Here is a 22,662-nt window from a genome sequence, read left to right on the forward strand (position 1 = left end):
ACCTACCAGTCTTTGGGCACCAAACCAGATCTCACAGAGACAGACCACCAGGAGATAGGGGTGAAGCAAAAGAAAACTTCATTCTTAGGTAGCACATATTTATATCCCCCTGAGAATCCAGGGGAAGGGAAGGTCCTCTATTAACTTGGGCAGACAGGTCATAATGGGATTGGCCCGAGAAGAAGGAGGGAGCATGGTAGGCTTTGAGAGCACTAAGGAGGAAACATGGTACCTGGGATCAGACACTGCCTCTTGGGGCTGTGCCCCACCTCCATGTAGAACTCGCCTTGGCCTCAGTACCTCTCATCCCTCATATCCTCCCATACGCCTTGAACTGCATTCCTTGCTCTTAGAGGCTTTTTAACCCTTACAGGCTTCAAAAGTCAAGACACAGAGGCAGATCTAATAAAGTGATTTTTTTTAAATTTGTCAATATTTATTTGAAACTAAATACAAAATAAGAAAAAAATAGAAAAAGAAAGACAGAAAAGGAAATTTTTTTTAAAAAAATGTAATGTACCTAACAGGGAGGATTCCAAATATGTAACAGTAAATTTCCCTGTCAAGAAAGCTTATATAATAAAAGAGATTATATTCATAATTGTTCATCTTTTCTTTGCTTCCTAATAAGTTATTCTTTTGTTCTCTGCTGTGAACTATTTACTTTATTCTTTTTTCCCCTTTCATCCTCCCCACATCCCCCAAGTAGGCTACAATTAAGCACAGATATAGATAGATAGATATACACACATAGATATATTCACACATATATGCATACATCTCTATAGACACATATATACACCTTCATCCATCCAAACACATCTACACATAATAAATTTATACATACAGATAAATTTACACATATGTAAAAATGTATCTAAAACAATATTAATATGGCTGGCATAGAATATAAATTTCTTTCTTGATTGAATCTTTAAATCTGACTTTGAGGTCAATTTTTTAATTTTACTCCTTAACTTACCTTGTTATTACTTAACCTCCCCCCATCCATGGATCCCTCCCTTATTTTTTCCCCCAACCCTTTCCTTTCTTCTTTATTCTAGTTCCATTAACCTACATAATTTATCCCACTCCAGTTAATCTAAACACCTTTGGTACCCCCATCTCTTTCCCATTGATCTACACACCTTGGGCCACTGCCATAATTCTACAAAACCTCCTATATCCCACTTTATCTTATTTTCCTGTCCCCCTTATTTCTTTGCAAATTTTGGGGAATGCTGAACACTTCATAGTATACATATATATGTGTGTGTGTGTGTGTGTGTGTGTGTGTGTGTGTGTGTGTATACAGTGTTCCCTATATATATAGTGTTCCCTATTAAACCCATTCTCAATGTGAGTGTGTTTTCAAAACTACCAGCCCTCCTACCCTCTAATGCCTTCCTACCTCTTCTTCCTCTTCACTTCATTCACATAACATATTTTTTTTTTTACCTTTTCCTAGACAGCTTTGTTTTTTAGAGTCAGATCATAATCAACTCTGCCCCAGTCTTTCTTTTGAGCTACCCAATTACTTAGGTCATTCTTAAACATGCAGTATACATTTCCATGCAAAAAACACAATTTGTCCCTGTTGAGCCCCTTGAAATTAATCTTTGATGTTGGCTCTTATGTTAAATTTTCTACTAAGTTTGGGTTTGGAGGAGACAAAGTCCTGAAAACTGCAATTTCATTGAATGTCCATTTTAAAAATTCAATATTATAGTTAGTTTTGCTGAATATGATATTTTTGGCCATAGATCTAGTTCTTTTGATTGACAGTATGTTTTATTTTAGGACTTGCAGTCTTTTATTATGGCTGTGGATAAATCCTGTGCAATTCTAATTGTAGTTCCAGCATATTTGAATTGTTTTTTCTCTTTGACTTAATGGTTTTAAAATTTGGCAAAAATCTTCCTATGTGTCTTCCACATAGGAACTCTTTGAAGTGGTGAATGGTGGATGTTTTCTATTTGTGTTTTCCCCTTATGTTCTATCACTCTGTTACTATCAAAGAACAATTTTTTAAAATTATTTCTTGTATTATTGTGTCAAGGATCTTTTTTTCACAGCTTTCCGGTAGTCCAATTGTTTTTATATTTTCTCTTCTTGATCTGTTCTTCAGATCTGGTGTTTTTCTTATACAATATTTCACATTCTGTTCTATTTTTTCATTCTTTAGATTTGTTTTGTTGTTTAGAAACATAGTTTCACCATCTTCCTCTTGTCCAATTCTAATTTTCAAAAAACTATTTCTTCTTCAAGACTCTGTATCTTCTTTTCTAGTTGGTTGACTTTTTTTCCATAATCTTTTTTTTTTCTTGGATGGCTCCTTTTTTAATTTTAGTTTTTCTTCAGTTGCATTTAATTTTTTTGAAGTTTTTTTTGTTTGTTTGTTTGTTTTTTTCTGAGCTCTTTATATTCTATCTGGCAGGTAGCTATTTAATGTTACTCTTTGGAGTAAAAGAAACTTTTTTTTTTTACTTCATTATCATCCTTTGAAGATGAGTCTTCCCTATTCCTATAGTAAGTTTCTATGGTGAGGTTCTTTCTTCTTCGCCTCTATTTTTTTTTAATGATAACTATTAGTGTCAGTATTTCTAATCCTGAGGTGTGGGGGAGGGGGGAGGAGGGGGAATTGGTGCCTCTAGCCTCACTTATCTCTCCTCTTTGACCTGGAACCTCAAACTAAAAGTTCCAGCCTCCTGCAAATGCCTGCAACCAGCAGTGTCACTTCCCCACTGATTTTGCATTTTCAAGGTGTGCTGGTTCCTTCTAGCCCAAGGCAGTGACTCTGCAGCACAGGTGATCTTGGGCAGTCCCCAACAGATGTTTGGGAGGTGAAAGTTCCTGTGGTTTGGGCTGAGGCTCTAGTAGAAACCAGATAGCCCCAGGACTCCTCACTTGCTATTTCTGCAGAGCTAGCTTGGAATTGTTTACACATCATATGGGTTAAATGCTGAGCTTGAAGTCTTTCTTTTATATTTTTTTCCCAGAAGAATCCCTATTCTGTCTCAAATCTTGTTTTTCACCAGTTTGTGTTTGCTTTGAGGCACAAATTTGTTCTGTTTGTGAAGAAAATCTGGAGAATGTGAAATTTTTTTGTTTACTCTGCCATCTTCTCAAAATCCTCCATAAAATGAAATGTAATAGAAAATAACAAATCAAATTTTAGTACAAAATATTTTCACAAGTATAAGATTGAAGAGAAATTGGGTTTACAATTCAAATGAGAAAAATCTAAAATTTTTAATGGTTGTGAGCTCAGTATGAATCAAATAATATAATGCAATTTTAAAGCTGAATTAAAAACACGCATAGTATTTCAAAAGGGGTGGTAATCTCTATCTTGAATAAACTAATTACCTGCCTCTCTCAAACTATTTTTCTTGAATTCATTCTTTAAGCCAATACACTCCCATTCTGTCATATTCTGCCTATCACAGTGATCCTGAAATCCTGGCAACTGATATATGAATCCCATTATCTATCCCTAACCATCCTTCTCCTTAAACTTATTCATTTTTAACTCTTACCCCAATCCAGATCTTCCCACCCCCTCCAGTATGCCCTCAGGATTGCCTGCTCCAAAATCAACAGATTTCTTTTATCTTAAACCTCTTGCTTTCTCATTCCTTCCATCTTCTAGTATTCACTGAATTTTGGCTCCCTCTTGATGATAGGTTTCCCTCACCATTCTTTCCTTTAGCAACTATGTTTTCTCTCATATATTCTTATCACCTAACATTGTGTTGAGAAAGTCAGAACACTCCTTGAACCCAATTATAACTTTCAGCTTCTATCTCTGTCACTCAGCATTTTCTCTACTTTTGAGATTCACACTTTTCAAATGTATGATTCATTTGAGATTCTGGTAACTATCCATCTCTCCCCATTTTCAATCTCCCTTATCCAACCAAGAATATTCTTATCTTTCCACAATGATTTCAGTGACTGAATCACAGCATTTTTATCCACCACAACTCTTGTTCTCATAATAGAGGATTTTAGCATATATGCTTCTTCAAGTACTCAAATTTTCCAGTTCCTCAATTTACTCAATTCCTGTGACCCTACTTCTCCATTACATCTTAGCTATAAACAAAGATGGTTATATACATGATCTTGCCATGTTCCACAAGAGTTCCATATGTATGTTCATGAACTCTTAAATTATTGTCATATCATTATATTTTGTCATTTCATCTTTCCCTATGTCTTATGAGCTCCAACACTGATAGCTGTCTTCATTACAACCTCCAATTCTTCCACTCTTTATTCTTTTCAACATTATCATCACCTTCTAACTTCCTTCTCTTGATAAATTGAGGAACCAGTTCAACTCTATACTAACCTTTGTCCTTTAAGACTTTGGCCCCTTGTTCTATTATTTATCATACCTTCCCAAACTTTAACCCTGAATTAATACTACCATCTATCTTCTTTGTTCCTATTCATACAATATAGAAAGAAGTTAGACAAAATTACAAAACCTATTGATTGGGTCCATTGTAAATTTATGTGTCCTAATCACAACTGAGTCTTTACTGCATCGAGTCAATATCCTACTTCTTCCTGAGAGATACACTAACTCATTCTCCATTACGATTTTTCCAAACCTTTTTATCTCTCATCAGATCTCATATAGTACCTCCTTTCTGGTTGTTTTTCCATTTTATTCTGATTCTTCTTTTACAACATGACTGATGTGGAAATATGTTTAATTTGATTATCCATTATAACCCTGCTCGCTGTCTTGGGGAGAGAGTAGGAGAAACAGGGAGAAAGCCTCTCAGATGAGTATATCACGCTATATTTCAAGAGAAAATGGAGGCAACTCACCAAGAATTCCTTACTCCTAATATCACATGACTATAATCAATTATATCTAGTACTTAGATAGTGCTTTAAGTTTACAAAACATTTTACATATGTCAATTCATTTGATCCTCACAACACTGTGAGACAGCTACTATTATTATCCCCCTTTTACTGATGAGAAAAGGAGAGATTAAGTAACTTGTCCAGGATCACGCAGCTAATATGTCTGAGACAGACATAGATAGTTTTCTTGACTCTAAATCCCAGAGGCAGCTAGAATGCCTGTCACATTGCTGAGTGGTCTTTCTCTAATTTCTCCTCTACATCTGTCTCAAGCAAAAAATTGTCCCTTCCCTCCAATTGATAAATGGTCAATGGAAATAAATATGTATTTTTCAAATGAAAAAATTAAAGCTACCTAGAATCATATGAAAAATATCTAAGTCACTAATGAATAGAGGAATACAAATTAAAATAACTGGATCTAAGTCACTAATGAGTAGAGGAATACAAATTAAAATAACTGGATCTCACCTCAAACATATCACAATGGCTAATATCACAGATAAGGAAAAATTTTAAATGTTGGAGAAGATGTATTAAAAAATGAAACACTAATGTATGGTTGGTGGAAGTCATAAGTAGTCCTACCATTCTGCAGAACAATTTGGAAGTATGCCCAAAAGGCTCTACAATTGTGCATACCTTTTGATTCAGTAATATCACTACTAGTTCCATACCCTAAAAAGATCATAAGAAAATGAGGAAAGGACCAACATATACAAAAATTTATAGAAGCTCTTTTTGTGGCAGCAAAGATTTGGAAATTGAAGGGTTGGCCATCAATTGGGAAACTGGCTAACCAAATTAGGGTACAATACTGTAATGGAATGCTATTGTGCTATAAGAAATGATATACAAGCTAATTTCGGGAGAAAAAAATGTGAAAGGCTTAACATAAACTGATGCTGAGTGAAGTGAGAAAAACCAGGACAACATTGTACATAGTAACACAATATTGGATGATGATCAACTTTGACAGACTTAGCTAATCTCAGGAACACAATGATTTAAGACAGTTTCTTAAAGACTCCTGAGGGAAAATGCTATCCACATCCAGAGAAAGAACTATGGAATCTGAATACATATTGAAGCATACTATTTTCAACTTTTTGTTGTTGTTTTTTTCTTTTTCCCTTTTATTCTGATTCTTCTTTCACAACATAACTAAAGTGGAAATATATTTAATATGATGTTACATAAAAAACCTATATTAGATTGCTTACTGTTGAGGAGAAGGGGAAAGGAGAAAAAAATCAGAGCTAAAAAAAAAACTTATAAAAATTCATGTTGAAAATTATTTTTATATGTAATTGGAAAAAAATAAAATACCACAGGGAGTGAGGGATGATGTTCCTTTACAAAAAAAAAAAGCCCTTTATTCCATGTTCTCTTATCTGAAGATTTCCCCCCTTAATCACATCTACTTTCTCCTCTAATCGTTTTATTTAATTTTAATCAATTAACAGATATGAATTTTTCTTTTCTTCCATCATCCTCTCCCACTGAAAAATAGAAAAAACATAACTACATAACATGTTCAAGCATAACAAATTCTCATATTGGTCATATCCAAAAATGTATGTTATGTTCTGTATTCTAAGTCCCTTACTCTTTTATAACATGTTTCATCAGACTTTTGGAATTGATGTTAGTCATTGAATCCAATCAGAATCAGAGTTCTTAAATGTTTCAACTCCAATATAATAGATTTTGTTACATTTGAGAGAGCAAAGTAGTATAGTGAATGAAGTGCTAGTCTTGGAGTCAGAAAGGACCTGAGTCCAAATTAGGCTTTAGACACATTACCTATGTGACCCTGGGCAAGTAATTTGACTTCAGTTTACCTCAGTTTCCTCAAATGTAAAGTGGGAATAATAATATCACCTTTCTCACAGAATTGTTATGAGGCTCAAATGAGAAATTTGTTTTGCTTTTAAAGTGCTTAGCATAGTGCCTGGAATACAGTAGGTGCTATATAAATAGCCATTTCTTTATTCTTCCTTTCTTTTCTGTTTCCCTATTGAATTAAATATATTCATGTACCTAAATATGTGTTTCCCTCCTTTGACCATTTCAAACAAAAACATGATACAAGTGTTTCCACATTTCTTTATCCATTTTTCCTTGTTTTCATTGTTATCTACTTACAAATTATGATTATTTGAGCTGATTATCCTCATTCTTCCTCATCTTTTCCTTTTTTTATTAAAACATAACAAAACCACCCCCTTAGTGTTTATCTTATTAAATTTTCTCATAATTCATGACTATATTATCATGAGATCTGAGGGGACACATGTATCATTTCCCATATTACAATATAAACACTTTATTCTTAGTTAGACTCTTATATGTAAACTCATGTTTACTTCTCTTTGCATTTCAAAGCTTCTACTCAGATTTGCTCTTTTCATCAAGATTACAAAATGACTTTTCTAAAGTATAGATCTGTTTATTTTTTTATGCAGTATGATATATATATATGGAAATATGTATAGAGGAATTACACATGTTTAACATATACTGGATTACTTGATGTCTAGGGGAGAGGGATCAGGGGAAGAGAGGGAGAAAAATTTGGGACACAAAATTTTGCAAGGGTGAATGGTTGAAAACTATCTTTGCATGTATCTTGAAAATAAAAAGTTATTATTGAAAATAATAATAAAATGCAGTATAGATCTGATCATGTTAATCCTCCCCCATAGTCATAGAGTTAGAGCCAAAAGGGATATTAGAGACTTTTGAGTACTACATTCATTTTACATATAAAGAACTGAGGTACAGCAGTAATAAGTTACTTGCCCGCTTCATATAGCTTCCAAGTGTTGACACAGGAATTGAACTCAGATCTTCCTGACTCCAAGTCCATTATCCTATTTACAACTTCATTTTGTCTCCTACACAAACCAATCACTATTCAACAATAGTCAGTGGTTCCCCAGTTACTTCTGTAACCAAATATTAAGTTGTCAATCTATATCTAAGATTTGTCACAATGTGGCCTCTTACATTTTTAGACTTCTTATATATACTTCAATTCTGTTTGCACATTCTCCCATCAAACTATACTGACCCATTTGGTATTCCTTACATATAATACTTCATTCACCATTTCAGTGTCTATTCACTGGTTGTCCCCATTGCCTGAAGTTTTCTCCCTCCTTCCTTTTATGTCTTTGTTTCTCTGGTATCTTTTAATACACTGAAAAATGTTAACCCCAGACAGTGCCTAGTATCCTACTCATTGTGATAAACTTCCATCTACTCTGAATTTATATTGCATTTACCTATATTAACGGATGTAAATCTCTTAAGCAAAGGAACTGTTTATTCCTTTCTTTGATTTCCCAGTCCATAGCACAGTGCCTGAAACATTCAATACTTAGTGAGTGTTTGTTGACTAACTGACAATTTAGGGAGGACATGAATAAATTGAAAAGCATTTAAAAGAGGATACCCCAAATGGTGAATGGCCTTGAATTTATGCCAAATGAGAATGTTTGATGGAATGGGAATATTTTGCCTGAAAAGAAGAAGACTTAGGGATAACACAATAGCTGCATTGAAAAACTTGAAGCATTTGAAGAGCTGTCATGGGAAAAAACAGATCAGAATTGTTCTGATTAGTTCCAGAGGATAGATTTAAGCAAAATATATGGAAGTTGAAAAGAAAAATTTAGGTTTACATTTGGAAAATATTTCTACAAAATGAATTATTCAAAAATAGAATGGATTTCCTTTGAAAATAGAGGGTTTCTTCTTTAATGGAAGTCCTTAAATAAAGACTACATGACTGCTTCTTAGGTATATTCATATATGATTTTCACTTGGTGGCCTTTGAGATCTATTGTAATGAAGCACACAATATGATAATAAAGAAAGCCAGTTTTATTTAGAGGTCATGTTTATAATACTAAAGGAAAGAAGTCAGAAATAGATTCAGTCTTTTGGAGCTCTGTTGAAGTTGGATTAATCTTGCTGGAGCCTTGAAAGAGGTGAAGTACTTTTCTTAGATCAAGTCACTTCTTACAGTGGTCTTATCTGGATCAAATTGGACCTTGGATAGGTAAAAGTGAATAAGAAATCTGAAACTGGGAACTGGCGCCAATTCATGCTAGTAACTCCCTAGTTCCTGCAAAAGAGACTTTGGATTGCCACTGCTGGTTTTTATCTGACAGGATAACTCCAAGAGCTTCCCTAGGGGCTTCTTCTTTTAGTGGGTTGAGGTTGCTGCTGGAGTCATAACAAGATACCTTCAAACTTTGAAATTTATATTACATTCTCATTTCTTCTTTTATGGAAAGCACTTTATAAACCTTATAGAATTATACAAATATAAGTATTAACAACTCATTTTTCTTATCTTGATAAAGTTCAGATAAAGAATCTTGGGATAAATTAATATTCTGTCTTCTTCTTTTATGTTTTCTATTCTATAGATTGTGGCATAGATGGCACCCTTTCTGTAGCTGAATAAAAGTATTAGTGATGCTATTTGAGTGGTCTAGATTAGCAGTTATAAGAGAGTTGTTAAGAATCCCCTTTAAATTGGCCGCAGGTTTTAGGAGTGAAAGAATTCACTCATTCCCAAATTATTAGTTGCAAAATGAAAGTTTATTGTTAGATAGAAATCAGTTTACCAAGAGACTGACTTCTATAGTGGCAGATCTATGGAAAATGGAGTTTTGCACTGAGAATGCAGTTCTCAGTGGACAGAAGATCCTGGCAGCAAAGGGAGCTACCTACATCCATTTGCAAAAGACTTTTGTTGAAGGAAGGTGTTATATTGGGTGTCTTGGTGGGGGTTGGGACAGCCTGAGCAGTCTGATCCAGTTGGGGCTAGTGGGTGGAGTCCCAAGTTGGCTCCTCTACAAGCTGGGTTTCCACTTGAGCTGGAATTTGAATAGAATTGGATGAGTTTCTTTAATTGAATAGGGTTGGAATTATTTTGCTAAGGACTGACCCATCCCCACCTAGATAACAGAATGAAACTATTTGTCTTATTTCCCTTGGATGGGGTCTCTCATTGAGGTAGAGTTGAAGATTTTCTCCTTCAAGGAGTTTTAAAGTTTCAGGGTCCCTTCTATATTAGGATGTAAATTCATTTTCTGTAGAGTTAGTAAGAGCATTCTAAGTCAATACCAGTACAAGACCATGAGACCCTCATCCTCTACCCACACAATTTTGGCTTCTTTTGCTAGGCCTCTATTTTGGAAGCTCTTCATTCTAGGTAACTTGGAGATTATTTGGTCTGGTGAAATCTATGAAAATTCTTATTTTAAATTGTTAATGGATCAGTGTTAATAAGTACTTGTGGGCAACAGTTTGCTCTGAGATAATGTTCCATGATATAATTTTTTTAGCTTTTAAATTTATTTTAAACTTAAGTACAAAATAAGAATATTTCCATATATATAGCAGAACATGAGAAAGTATTCAATATAAAGCAATAAATTTCTAATTAAAGAAAACATGTAATAAATACTATACATTGTTTTCAAAGATGTCCAGCTTTTCTTTGCTTCTTGTAGGTTCTCTTTTGTTCTCTGCTGTATGGTTTTTACTTTTATTTTCTCTCTCCCCCCCCACCATGAAGGCTACAATTAAGTGCAGAGAGAAAGATATAAATACACACATTCAAATATATATAATATATATATACCAGTATAATTTATGATAATTTTACCATCCTGGGCATGTGAAAAAGTAAAATTGGAATGTGGATTCCAAATAGAAATAAAAATGTATAGATTTGTTTACTAATTTTATATCAATCTATAGTCATCAATGGCAATGAAACCATCAAATTTGGACTTCAGCAGCTCCTTGCTTAATACAAGAATTAAAGAAATCAAAATGGCATTTAAGAAGATGAAGTCAGGAAGAACAGTTTCAAGTACAGGCAGAATAAATCTGTGTTAAAGGCAAAACAATTTTAAGGGCACACATGATTAAGTTTCAATAGATCTCAAAGAGAGAAAGATTTCAAAAAGAAAAAAAAAATTAAATTTTAAAAATAAAGGAGCAGAAGATATTAGCCATGACTTCTATACATTGATAGAAGAAAGTTCCTCACCATGAATCCCTTACACAGCTTAAATCACAGGTAAAGGAAAGGAAAAAAAATCAATTAAAAAATTACAAGTGTGAATCACTAGCCACCTGATCCAGAGTAATAAAATCAGTATATCACAAATCCATCAAGTACCAAAGGTCTCACAAATCATTATTTGGAATCAGAACTAATATTCAGGACTTATACTACTCAACCCACTACTCTTTCAAGTAAATTATGATGCGTTTTGTTCAATTGTTGAGATTTTTTGCTAGGGGAAGGGAAAGTTATATACTAAAAGAGAAAAAATGTTTTTCAATTTCTGGCTCTGGCTTTCTCATCTGCGTGTATATAAAAAAACATCCACTAATCTCTCTAAACCTCAGTTTTCTCATTTATAAAAACAAAATGATAATATTTGCACTATCCACTTTACATTGAGATACTTATTAGTAGCAGTAATTTCTGCCTCATTTTTCAAAACATATAGTCATAATTTATTTTTCTTTACCTTGAAGAGTTGTAATTTATGTATTTGTTATCTTTTAAAGGTATTGAATCTGTTTCTGGCCTTACTCCTGAGTTCATTTAGTGCAGACAACCTTGCTGCTACAGATGATGATAATGAAATGAACAATCTCCAGATTGCTGTGGATCGAATGCATCGAGGCGTAGCTTATGTGAAAAGGAAAATATATGAATTCATTCAACAGGCCTTTGTCAGAAAACAGAAGGTTTTAGATGAAATCAAACCACTTGATGATCTGAATAACAAGAAAGATAGCTGCATGTCCAATCACACAACAGAAGCAGGAAAAGATCTTGATTATCTGAAAGATGCCAATGGGACTACAAGTGGAATAGGGACAGGCAGCAGTGTGGAGAAATACATAATTGATGAAAGTGATTACATGTCATTCATAAATAACCCCAGCCTCACAGTAACAGTACCAATTGCTGTTGGAGAATCTGACTTTGAAAATTTAAACACAGAAGACTTCAGCAGCGAATCAGATCTGGAAGAAAGCAAAGAAGTAAGTCTTATAGATCCAGATAGGTATAGGTACATGTGTCTACATGATGTCATGTGTATCCATGATAAGAAATGTTCATGGAAGATAGCCTCATATCAATCTTTCTAATTTTGTCTAGTGAAAAGAATATAAAAACAGTGAAAAAAAAAATGAAAAGGGCAGTGGCTGTGCTTTTCCAAACCAAATAGCATAATATATGGTTTAAATGTTATTATTGATTATATAAAAGGTCAATTAAAAGTCAGATATACTTAAGTAAAGATGTCAAATGACACCCATTTTTATTTGTCACCTAAAATAGAATAATATATATTTGTCAGATAAAGATGACAATGATATACTTGGAATCATGGAACTAACATGATATTCAACAACATATTTAAAATGTATTTACTCCTTGGTCTGTACAACAAGACCCAAAAAAGGGCTAGCTTTTTTTTTCATGGTTATATTGTAAGGAGCTTGCTAAGAAGTACAGGAACAGGGAGACAAAAGATCATCTAGGGGACTTTTTTCCAAAAGATTTTCTATTTGTTCTAAAATTTAGATTTGGATTGAATATCAAAATAGATACATTTGCATTTAATAAACATTCATAAAAGGTAAAATAGGAATATGATATTCTCATTATTTACAAATTATACATATGAGGCAATTTTGTATTTTGTTGTGGAAGAATTACTTTTTTATATTTTATTCATATATGATTGATTCTTAATCAGGGAAAATCAGTAAGTATGGGAGCTGCTAACCTAGTTCCCTCCCCCTACAATTTTTAGTTCATTGAGGAGACTACAAAGGAGAAGTAAGGAAAAACCATGATAGTAGCTGTCTCTTCAAATCTTCATGTGCTAGACAGAACAACAGCAAATATTTAGGCAATAATTTTTAAAGGTTTCCAGATTGAAAAATCTGTGTATCTTCCTAGATTTACCTCTTTCCAAGACTTTGGTTCCATGACGTTGTCATAGACTTTACCAATTTACAGTGGGAGCTAATGTAATGCCAGAGAAACTGAGACAAGATAGAAGTTAGAGAGCATTTAATAATTTATTTAAAAGGGAGAGATTTACTGGGACCAAATGGATCCATGGTTTGGTTCCAGGGCTGAATGAGACTATCGGCTCCTAGAATCCAGCAAACAATGTGAGTTCTCAATGATCTATGTACATGTGGCTCAGATTCAGGGGACAGACTGAGGCAGAGGCAGAGTCATGGTGCTGAGAGTGGGAACAGGACTCTGACAGGGTTGGGTGAGCCATTGGAGATGGGATGATATAATGGGGGGAGGAATCCCAGAGATGGGGAGAGACATCTTGATAAGATAGTGTCTGATATTCTGATAGCTTGGGATGGGGAGAGGCATTCTGATATTTTAAAACAAAAGATCTTTTATCCTTATCAAATATTCTGATAAAGAGGGAGGGGTGGTTTCCCAGGACTGAGCAGAACAATTATAAACAGAGGCAGAACAATTAGGGAAACTGAGACAGGACTGATAATTAGGGAAACTGAGGGAAAAGAGAACTGTGGCATAACACTAGTATGTTTTGAATTATCCTTCAATTTAAAATTGGGTAAGAACTTCTACTAAAATGAATGTGATAATTTTTTCATGATCCAGTTGATGTCTGATTCTTCAGAGTCATTTTTAATATTTAATGAAAGCTGATAGATATTGAATATTACTTGGTTAAGCTTTAAAAAAAAAAATTACTATATTCCAGTCACCTACTCAAAGAAACTTCCAGAAGTATCATAGCCAAAATCCAGAGCTTCCAGGTCCAAAAAAAATATAATACAAACAGCCAAAAATGAAGAATTCAAGTAACAAGGAGCCATACTAAGGATTGTACATGATTTAGCAGCCATCATTACAAAGGAACAGAAAACTTTGAATTTAATATCCAAAAGGCAAAGGATATAGACTTATAGCCAAGAATAATTTACTCCCCAAAAATGAGTATAATGCTATGGGCGGCGGGGAGAGACAAAGATGGTAAATGTACTCTTTATAAAATAGATGATTTCTAAGCAGTCCTGATGAAAAGACAAGAATTGTGGAAAAACTCTGAAATTGAAACACAAAAGTAAAGAGAAACACCAAAAGGCAAAAATGAATGAAGAATAATAAAGGAACAAATAAGTATGAATTACTTACATTTGAATATGGAGATATGACACATTTTCCTCTGAACCCTATCTTCTTCAACATCCATAGATGGACTCCAACAAGACCTGAGAGTAGTTCTATTATGTCTTGATAATATTCAGAGTGGAAAGTTGGGGAAGAGAAATATATGGGAAGAAGGAAGAGATTGAGAGGAGTGGCTAACACTCTACCCCTGTTCTCCCCCCACTCTTCCTTTCTCTCTCTTAAATAATAATAACTTTTTATTTCGCAACAATAGTTTTCAACTATCAAACAAGGAAGCCAGAAATAGTCATGACTGACATAAAAATAATTGTTTTTGCTCCCTGTCAGCATCCTAATCTAACCCTCCTCTTCTTGGGGAAGTGAAAAAAATTCAAGCCAATATAGGAGATGTGCTAAAGTTGGAGAAGCTTTCAGTATTCCCTAAATCATACTATAAAACTATCAATAAGAATTTGAGTTTGGAGTTTGAAAATAGAAATGTCATATTGCAAAACCTGTAATATTTCTTAATGTAATTGGTAATGAATATAGACAATTTTAAAAATAAGAATTTGGCTATGAAACAGGGGAAAGATACTGGATAATGACTTGAAAAATAGTTGATACAAGTCAAAGTTTCTTAAACATAGGGGGGATCAGGACATATTTGTAAGCACCAAGAAAGGGGCAGTGAATAAGAAAAAAATAATAATATTATGGAAAGAAAAAGAATAAGTGAAAAGGGCATGCTGACAAGAGAAATGTGCCACTCACGAGATCACATTATCATCCAAGACTAGCACAAAGGAGACAATGAAGATGGTGTTTGGGTGAATAGATGTATGAATTGAGAAGAAGTTTATTAGAATTTCAAATTTTTTCACTGTTGTACTGAGAAGGAGGAAGGGAAAGGTGAAGAGAGAAGTATTAAAAATGGCTTTAGGAGAAAATAGAAATTTTGGAACAGATGCTATTGGTTGGACTTTATGAAATAATTCAAGAAAGAGTAAAAGAACTGGTGTGCAGCAGTAACAGCCTATATAAAATTAGATAACACAAATTCAGTAAACTAACTCAAGGCAGTTGTATGACTTCCCTAGCAGCATGAGCACATAGAAATATATAGAAAGCAGATCATGGTTTTCCTGGGTGGAGTTCAAGAGGGAACTAACAGGGGAGTTGACATTCACCACAAAGACCAGAAAATCTGTTCTAAGGAGCCCAAGAGTCAGGATATTTACCTGCAGCTGTTGCTAAAGCTGTGCCACAGCACTAACTCAATTTTCAATGAGATTGTCCTGGAAAAGGCTGTTCATGAAAATGCCAGACCAATTGCCTCACACCCTACTCAGACCCCTGTTCTTGTCCTGAATGATCAGGAAAATGAAGCCACCCAGAAGAAAAAAAAAAAAAACAGCCATAGTTGTTGGGACTGTGACAGATGATATGAGGATCCAGGATATCCCTAAGCTTTTACTAGAAATGCTCAGCGAATCCTCAAGGTTGGTGGGAAGATCCTCATCTTTGACTGGCTGGCCAAGACCTCACCCACAGATCAGGGCACTGTCCTAATGTCTGGTACACAGAAAGGCTACTAATTATGCAGATATTTTGAGAAGGCACCTAGCCCTCCCCACAGCCACACCAAACCCTATGTGGTTTTCAAGGGCAAAAAATTCAAGAATGTCTGGGGCCACTGTGCTAGCTCAGACTGCAAAAAGATTTTTGGAAGACAACAACAAAAAGAATAAAGATCATGGGAATAATCAGACCTGGAATTTAGGAAAGGTATGAGTTGCAATGGGACAATGAGACAAGAGGTATAATACAGTGTAAAGCTGAACAGGTATAACCAAATGGTTAAGATTTTGGAGAGTAAGTTTTAGAAGGAACTTAAAGGATAGAAACTTTTGGTCAGATAGAAGAATTATAGTTAGAGATTGTGACAGAAGAACATTTGTGAATGATAACAATCAAAGGCCTGATCATCACTGCTTGAGACTGTAGAATTAAGATCATAAAATTTGAGAAGGTTGGTGACCTGGGAAGCAAGGGTATTTGGAAAGATATCAGCATGTCAATAAAAAACTCCAACATAAAGGTTGGTATAGAGAGGAAAAGAATCAACCTAGTACTCAACTACTTGAGGAAAAAAAGGAGGAAATAACCTAAGGGATGATAAAAACTAGTCAACAGGCCCTATTTTTTTGTTGTTGAGTCTTTTTTCAACCATGTTCATCTCTTTGTAAATGCATTTGGAATTTTCTTGGTTAAGATACTGAAGTAGTTTGCCATCTCCTTCTCCAGTTTGATGAGGTTAGGCACAGGTCAGAGAGTTGTGGGAACCCCTTCTGATCGGTACAGGTCCTTCATAAAGATTCACAGACCCAAAAATCAGACTGGCAAAAGAAGTTTATTGTTGGCACTGAAAAGTCAGCTTTTGCTAGGAAGACTGACTTCCAAGTGACAGAGTCCTGGCAGAGAGATATACAGGAGTATAGAGAAATCCTGGCAGAGAAATAAAGAGGGGTATGAATTCTGAGAAGAGGGAGTCTCTTCACAGTGGGCAGGGTCCTGGCAGGAAGCTATGCTAAGAAGAGACAGAGACAGAGAGAGAGAGAGAGAGAGAGAGAGAGAGAGAGAGAGAGAGAGAGAGAGAGAGAGAGAGAGAGAGAGAGAGAGAAGTTCCTTGACAAGACATGGTCCTCCTCCTTTGGGCCTCTGCAAAGAAATGAGCCTCCAAATTGCCCTTTAAATAAGCATCTTTAAATAGGAAATCTGAGACTGAAGTTTCAATTGAAAGAAATTACTTCCAATGTTGTCACTGCCCCCAGGCCTAGATTTCTGGTTGAATGAGACCACTTACTGGGAGTGGTCCTGAGCCAATTTTCAGCTCAATAGAGTTCCATAGAAATATCAAATCTAGATCTCCAGCTAAATGAAACCACTTAAGTTCAGGCTAAGTAGGAATGGTCCTGGACTCAACTCAATAGAGGGTATAGCTAGTCCCACCAAGATAATAGAATGAAACCACTTTATTTTGATTTCCTGAGGCAGGCCTGTCCTAGTGGAGAGTTTCTGAGTTCAAGGAGAGTTTCTCAAGAGTTTCCCAAAAATTCTTGGGGATGAAGTCAGAGGACAGCTTCAGGAGTCCCGCCATCAAGTTTACTTTATAGATGAGGCACTAAGGCAAATAGGGTTAAGTGATTTGCCCAGAGTCATACATTTAGGAAGTATCTGAAACCAGATTTTAACTCAGGAAGATGAGTCTTCCAGACTCCAGGCCTGTCACTCTATCCACTGATATCTAGCTACTCCATAAAATCTAGATTAAAGTACTACAACCAGATAAAGAGACGCTCAAGGAAAAAAAGGTCATTGATTGAAAGTGGTAGAGGAAGCTGTGGAAATGTTAAGGATAAACAAAAAGAATATTTCACTCCTCCTGTTCCTCTTGGCTCATTATGATGAGGTAAGGTATACCTAATGCTGGAAATGATTTTGGTATTTTCTATGAAGATCTATATTTTTATGATTGCAACATGAAAGAGCATGAGAGAAAGAGGTCTAAATATGAAGATTAATTTGTCAACAATAGAACAAAGGCTGCAGAGGAATCATAGGTTTAGAATTGAAAGAAACCTCAGAGACTACTTTATAGATGAGAAAACTAAGGCCTGGACATATGAGTAATAAACATCAAAGACAGGATTTAAAGCCAGATCTTCCAGTATTTTCCACAACACTCTGCCGCCTCTCCAGTGAAAAGGGGATGAAGAAAAGAGGGTTAACTAAAGATCCAGGAGGAACTGGCATATCATGTATATTGGAAATGGGGAAAATGGATAGGGAAAGGATCCCAGACCCAAATTCTCAGTCACAAGGATTCTGAGAAGAGTTTTGGGGCAGGAGATTGCCGTGTTTTTTCTAGGAGCAGTGTTAATATTGATATTATTCCCTGAGGAAAAGATAGAAAATTTTGAAATAGTAATGTAGCATCAGAGCAGATAATGAAGTATTTATGCTGGCTGCGTTCTTGGTGGAATATCTGTATGAAATGAGGCTAAGTCTGGGGCCTAACTTCCAATCCACAACCAGAACAATTCTTTCCCAGGGTCAATCCCAAAGTTAAATGATCGATTCCAAGTATGAAGATAGGACCTGTATTGCATCAAAGGGTCACTAATCCAGGTGGTAAAAGGGCAGTGGTAGCAAGACAGATGACAAGAACATCTTATGTGGTCAAATTATATATTAGAATGGGACTTAGATCATGGAGGTCTGCCTGGCACAGAGCAAAAATAAATCCAATACATTAAATAAGCAGTATATACCGGTTAGTTTTGAACCACACACTCTCAAGGAAGCCTCATTGAAGACTGAAAGAATATTGTAGCGGAGAACTGAACTTGGTTGAGCATCAATTGGAATACAAAGGACAGCAATTTCCACTGCTCAAATGTAGTAAGAATGGAAAGCTTTGACTCTGTATCTCTAATCATAAATTATTCTCTAGGGTAAAGAAGTCATCAAAAATGAGACTCATATAAATCCCTCAGACTAGAATTTTCTCCCAGGTGAATTCATAGTTAACGCTAGGGTATAAACTGAATAAAATAAAGAATTAATTTGGTATTACAGTCAGGAAGTCTTAGATTTTAGTTCTCCCTTTGACACATATTGCATAACTGCCAAAATATTTAGTTTAATTTCTCTGTGGCCTAGATACATCTCTAAGAATGTAAATTATTGACAAGTTGTCCATCTGCATGACTGAAGGAAATCACCATCCTGGTAATACCAATGAAATAATCCATCTGGATCACATCATCCCATCAAAATGAACTGAATAACTTACTAATATCAGTAATATAGTGAAGTTAACCTAGAAATAAAAAAAAAAAACTTGGCAGAAATATTGTTTCTTGTTCTCACAGAGATCATCTTTAGATTAGTAAGTCAATAATACATTAGTTTATTAGTTGAAAGTCTCTGTATAAGTATAAATCTTAATATCCTTTCTTTTGATATTTTATTACAATTTCAGAATTGATTTTAATTTTTAATATGTACACATATGCACTAGAATGAATTATTTACTGGTTTACATTGGACATAATAAAATTAATATTAATGTTTTATAAATTTTAGTGAATCTCATTAATTTATAATATATAAATACCAACACATTTTTAGATTAGAGTATACAAAGCTTTAAAGTATTCCTACGATGATATGCTTAAGTTTTTGTTAATGTTTTAAACCAACCTGAAACCATATCATGAATAAATACTGAACCATTTAGAATGCTTTAATTTTTTCAGTTTTATGTTCATTATATTTTCTCTTACTATGTTTCTAGTTTAACTCACAGTAAAAAAAAAAAATTATCCAAGGTAGAGGTGCAGTGTCCATTCATTATCAGATCAACACTGAAGCTTTAACTTGCTCCCTTTTGCTCCTAGATTGATTCCTCCCTCCTTAAGCCACCTGGCAGACCCCTGGCCCTAGGGACATGCCATATTGGAACCAGACAGTACAGAACATGAATCATCTTTAGTTCATTGCAGCTCCAAAATCATGAATTTAAAAATCAACCCCCCCCCCAGCCTTGCAGCAGGAATTTCATGCATATACTACCCAGCCTAGCCAAAACATTGGCTTTAGAATAAAAGCATATGTCTGTTGAGAGAATAGGGAAAACTTTTGTTGTTTAAGTATTGTTGAGTGAAATTATCTTGCATCCACCTTGAGGTCAAAATTATCTACTAGAGTAGACAACTTTTATTTTTCAGAATCAAATGTAAACAAATTTATTCAAGAGAAATAATTCAATAACTCAATGCATCAGTTGTTATCATTGTATGCTTGTTGAAAGTCCACAGGGAATGAAGTCAAGTATAATCCATAGATGTAATGTGGTATCTTTGCTTCAGAAAGTTTACTTATTAAATCAAGCTATCACAAATATTTATACAGTAATGCTAAAGGCTATATGCAGATACCTATTTTCAAATGGGCCAGTTTCTGGGAACTGCCGACTAGAACTTTTCTACAACTGATATAAATCTTAACTAAAGACTGACAAAACAGTGAAGTTACTTTCTTATTATAATTGTTGAGATCAAAAGTAAGCAGCATGAAAACAATTAGATTAATTAAAAAACTATTTTATCAAATTAACAAAAAGTTTACCTAAGTGAAACAAATAGGAAAAAAACTAACAATTCAAAAAAGTGAAACTTTTAGTGACAATTTTATTTCAACTCAATAAAAAGGTTTTTGCTTCACTGTTTTCCATCTCTTCAGGTATAACTAAGAACTTAGTATTCTATCTAAACACAAATCAGTTAATTTCACTTACTAATATGTATGGAACCAATTATACAAAAACAAAATTAACTTAAGTACAAATAATATACCTTTCTTTATCTTAAGCTATGAACAGCTCTTTCTCAAAATAGCGTTTTGTTGCTATTGTTATTGTTTTTATTTCTCTACTTTCAGTCAGTGACAGACCATTTTCATAGCTTGGTTAGTTAATCAGTCAATGAACATTTATTAAGTACCTACTGCCACTGTACTAAGCACTGGAATTTAAAAAAAAAAAAAAAAAAAAAAAAAAGGGAGGATAGTCCTCTCAGGGAACTTACAATGTAAAGAAGAAGACACCATGCAAACAAATATGTAAATTACAAGCAGGATTAATAGGAAATTATTAACAAAGGGAAGGTACTGGGAATTAAGGAATCCCAGTAAAAGATGTGGTACTAGGTGGGACTTTAATGAAGCAAAGTCAAAAAGAGCCTTCATTGATAGTTCAGAGTAAGATAGAAGACAAATGTGAAATTCATATGAAAAATCTTGCTCATTCTTTTTTATAATTCTAATTTTTTTTTAAACTAAAAAGTCCAGGCATTTCAATTGACAATGAAATTTATTTGATAATAATTATTTTTTCTCCTATCTATGCAAATACAGCTTAAAACATTAATTGCAAGCAGATAATTTTATTTTCAAATAAAATTGTTCATCTTATCTTATTTTCTTTTCTTATGAGTAAAATAAAAGTCACTACATCAATTGATATGGCTTGGTCCTTCTGGGTATTCTAAATTCCAGTCTTCTAAAGGAGAAGAACATAACAGTACTATTTATACCATCCACAGCTCTCTTTCTCTTGCTTCTTCCTTTTGCGCTGAACATGAAACAACAAATCTTTTCAAAGAACACGGATAACTGTTCTTTGATAACTGAAAAAAAATAAAAATAAAAACAAAGCAAGATCCAAAGAAAGTTATTGTACATTTTTAAATAACCTGGTTGCTGAGACTTTGGGAAGACTTCTCTGCATAGATGGGATGATTTACTTTGAACAATATGATATTAGCTAGCATTTATATATAGCATTTTAAGGTTTGCAAAGAACTTTACAAATATTATCTCATTTTGTCCTCACAACAACCATGGAAAGCAGGCTCTATTATTATTGGCATTTTATAGTGTAGAAAAGCAAAACAGAGGTTGAGTGCCTTAGCTAATGGCTATCTGAGGCTAGATTTAAATTAGGCTCTTCCTGACTGGAGAGAAAATGAGATTAAATAGTTAGATTTGAGTCAGGTTTTTGGAAAGCCATGAAAATCAGTCTGAGAAATTTGAACCCTTGATAAAATTTGCTCAATTTTTAAAAATCTATTCTGGTTCTGTTTTTTGAAACCTGAGAAATGGAGAAGAGGAACCAACCTCCAATCAGATGGAGCTATTCTCAATTTTTGTATTAGTATTGCTCAATTCATTAAGAATAAAAAGGAATTAACCCATATGTTTGCCCCAAAACTTTAGATACAGGATGACCCTGAAGATTCCTTTGGGATTCGAATCTAAATTAATCTGAAATATGGTGAGTAGTTTGCTCATTTTTTTGAGCCTGAATAGATTTCTCATCACATTCACTCAACTCAGATTAAAAAAAAAACTATATACATAAGAAACTAAATATTCCCTTATCATTGAATGGGATAGTAGTTGCATTGCTGTCAAAAGCACTTAACAAGATCTGTTCTATCTCTCCTGTCTCAAAAGTATTGTCTCTGGCTGTTGTATTATGGCCAGTATTATTGTCATATCTGAAGAGTACTAAGCTATCTCAGCTGTTATTTACAATTATAATTGATAGTTATATTGCTTACCTTCTTAGTGGGGGAGGGGGACTAGTGAGAAAATTCAGAATTTGAAAAAATTAAAAGAATATTAAAAATAAATACATAATCATTATTTTTTTTTAAATATCAGAAAAGCTCAGTCTCCTTTCTAATTGAGTGCTGGAAGCCATTCTGAGAGATAGTATAAAATAGTTGGAAGTCTTGGGGTCAATAAAGATCTGTATTCAACAAGATTTTGCAAGGGTGAATATTGAAAATTACTTGTATGTGTATTTTGAAAAAAAGCTATTATTTATATCAAAAAAAAAAAAAAAGATGATATGTGTTCAAATCCTATCCCACTCACACATATGAACTATGTGAGCCTGGGAAAGTCACTCATCT

The 22,662-nt window shown here is 34.2% G+C and overlaps 1 protein-coding gene and 1 pseudogene across 2 annotated transcripts in view; both read left to right on the forward strand.

Moving 5' to 3' along the window:
- The window catches only part of LOC127554588 (sodium channel protein type 1 subunit alpha-like), a 205,395-nt gene that overhangs the window by 121,180 nt on the left and 61,553 nt on the right, over window positions 1-22,662 (forward strand). For both annotated transcript variants that reach the window (XM_051986234.1, XM_051986233.1), the window contains one exon: window positions 11,497-11,979. In XM_051986234.1, coding sequence (XP_051842194.1) covers window positions 11,497-11,979 — 483 coding nt within the window. The remainder of the gene's footprint in view (window positions 1-11,496; window positions 11,980-22,662) is intronic.
- On the forward strand, window positions 12,965-16,696 carry LOC127554590 (60S ribosomal protein L18-like; annotated as a pseudogene).

Source organism: Antechinus flavipes, chromosome 3 (genome assembly GCF_016432865.1).
Source record: "Antechinus flavipes isolate AdamAnt ecotype Samford, QLD, Australia chromosome 3, AdamAnt_v2, whole genome shotgun sequence".
NCBI lineage: Eukaryota > Metazoa > Chordata > Mammalia > Dasyuromorphia > Dasyuridae > Antechinus > Antechinus flavipes.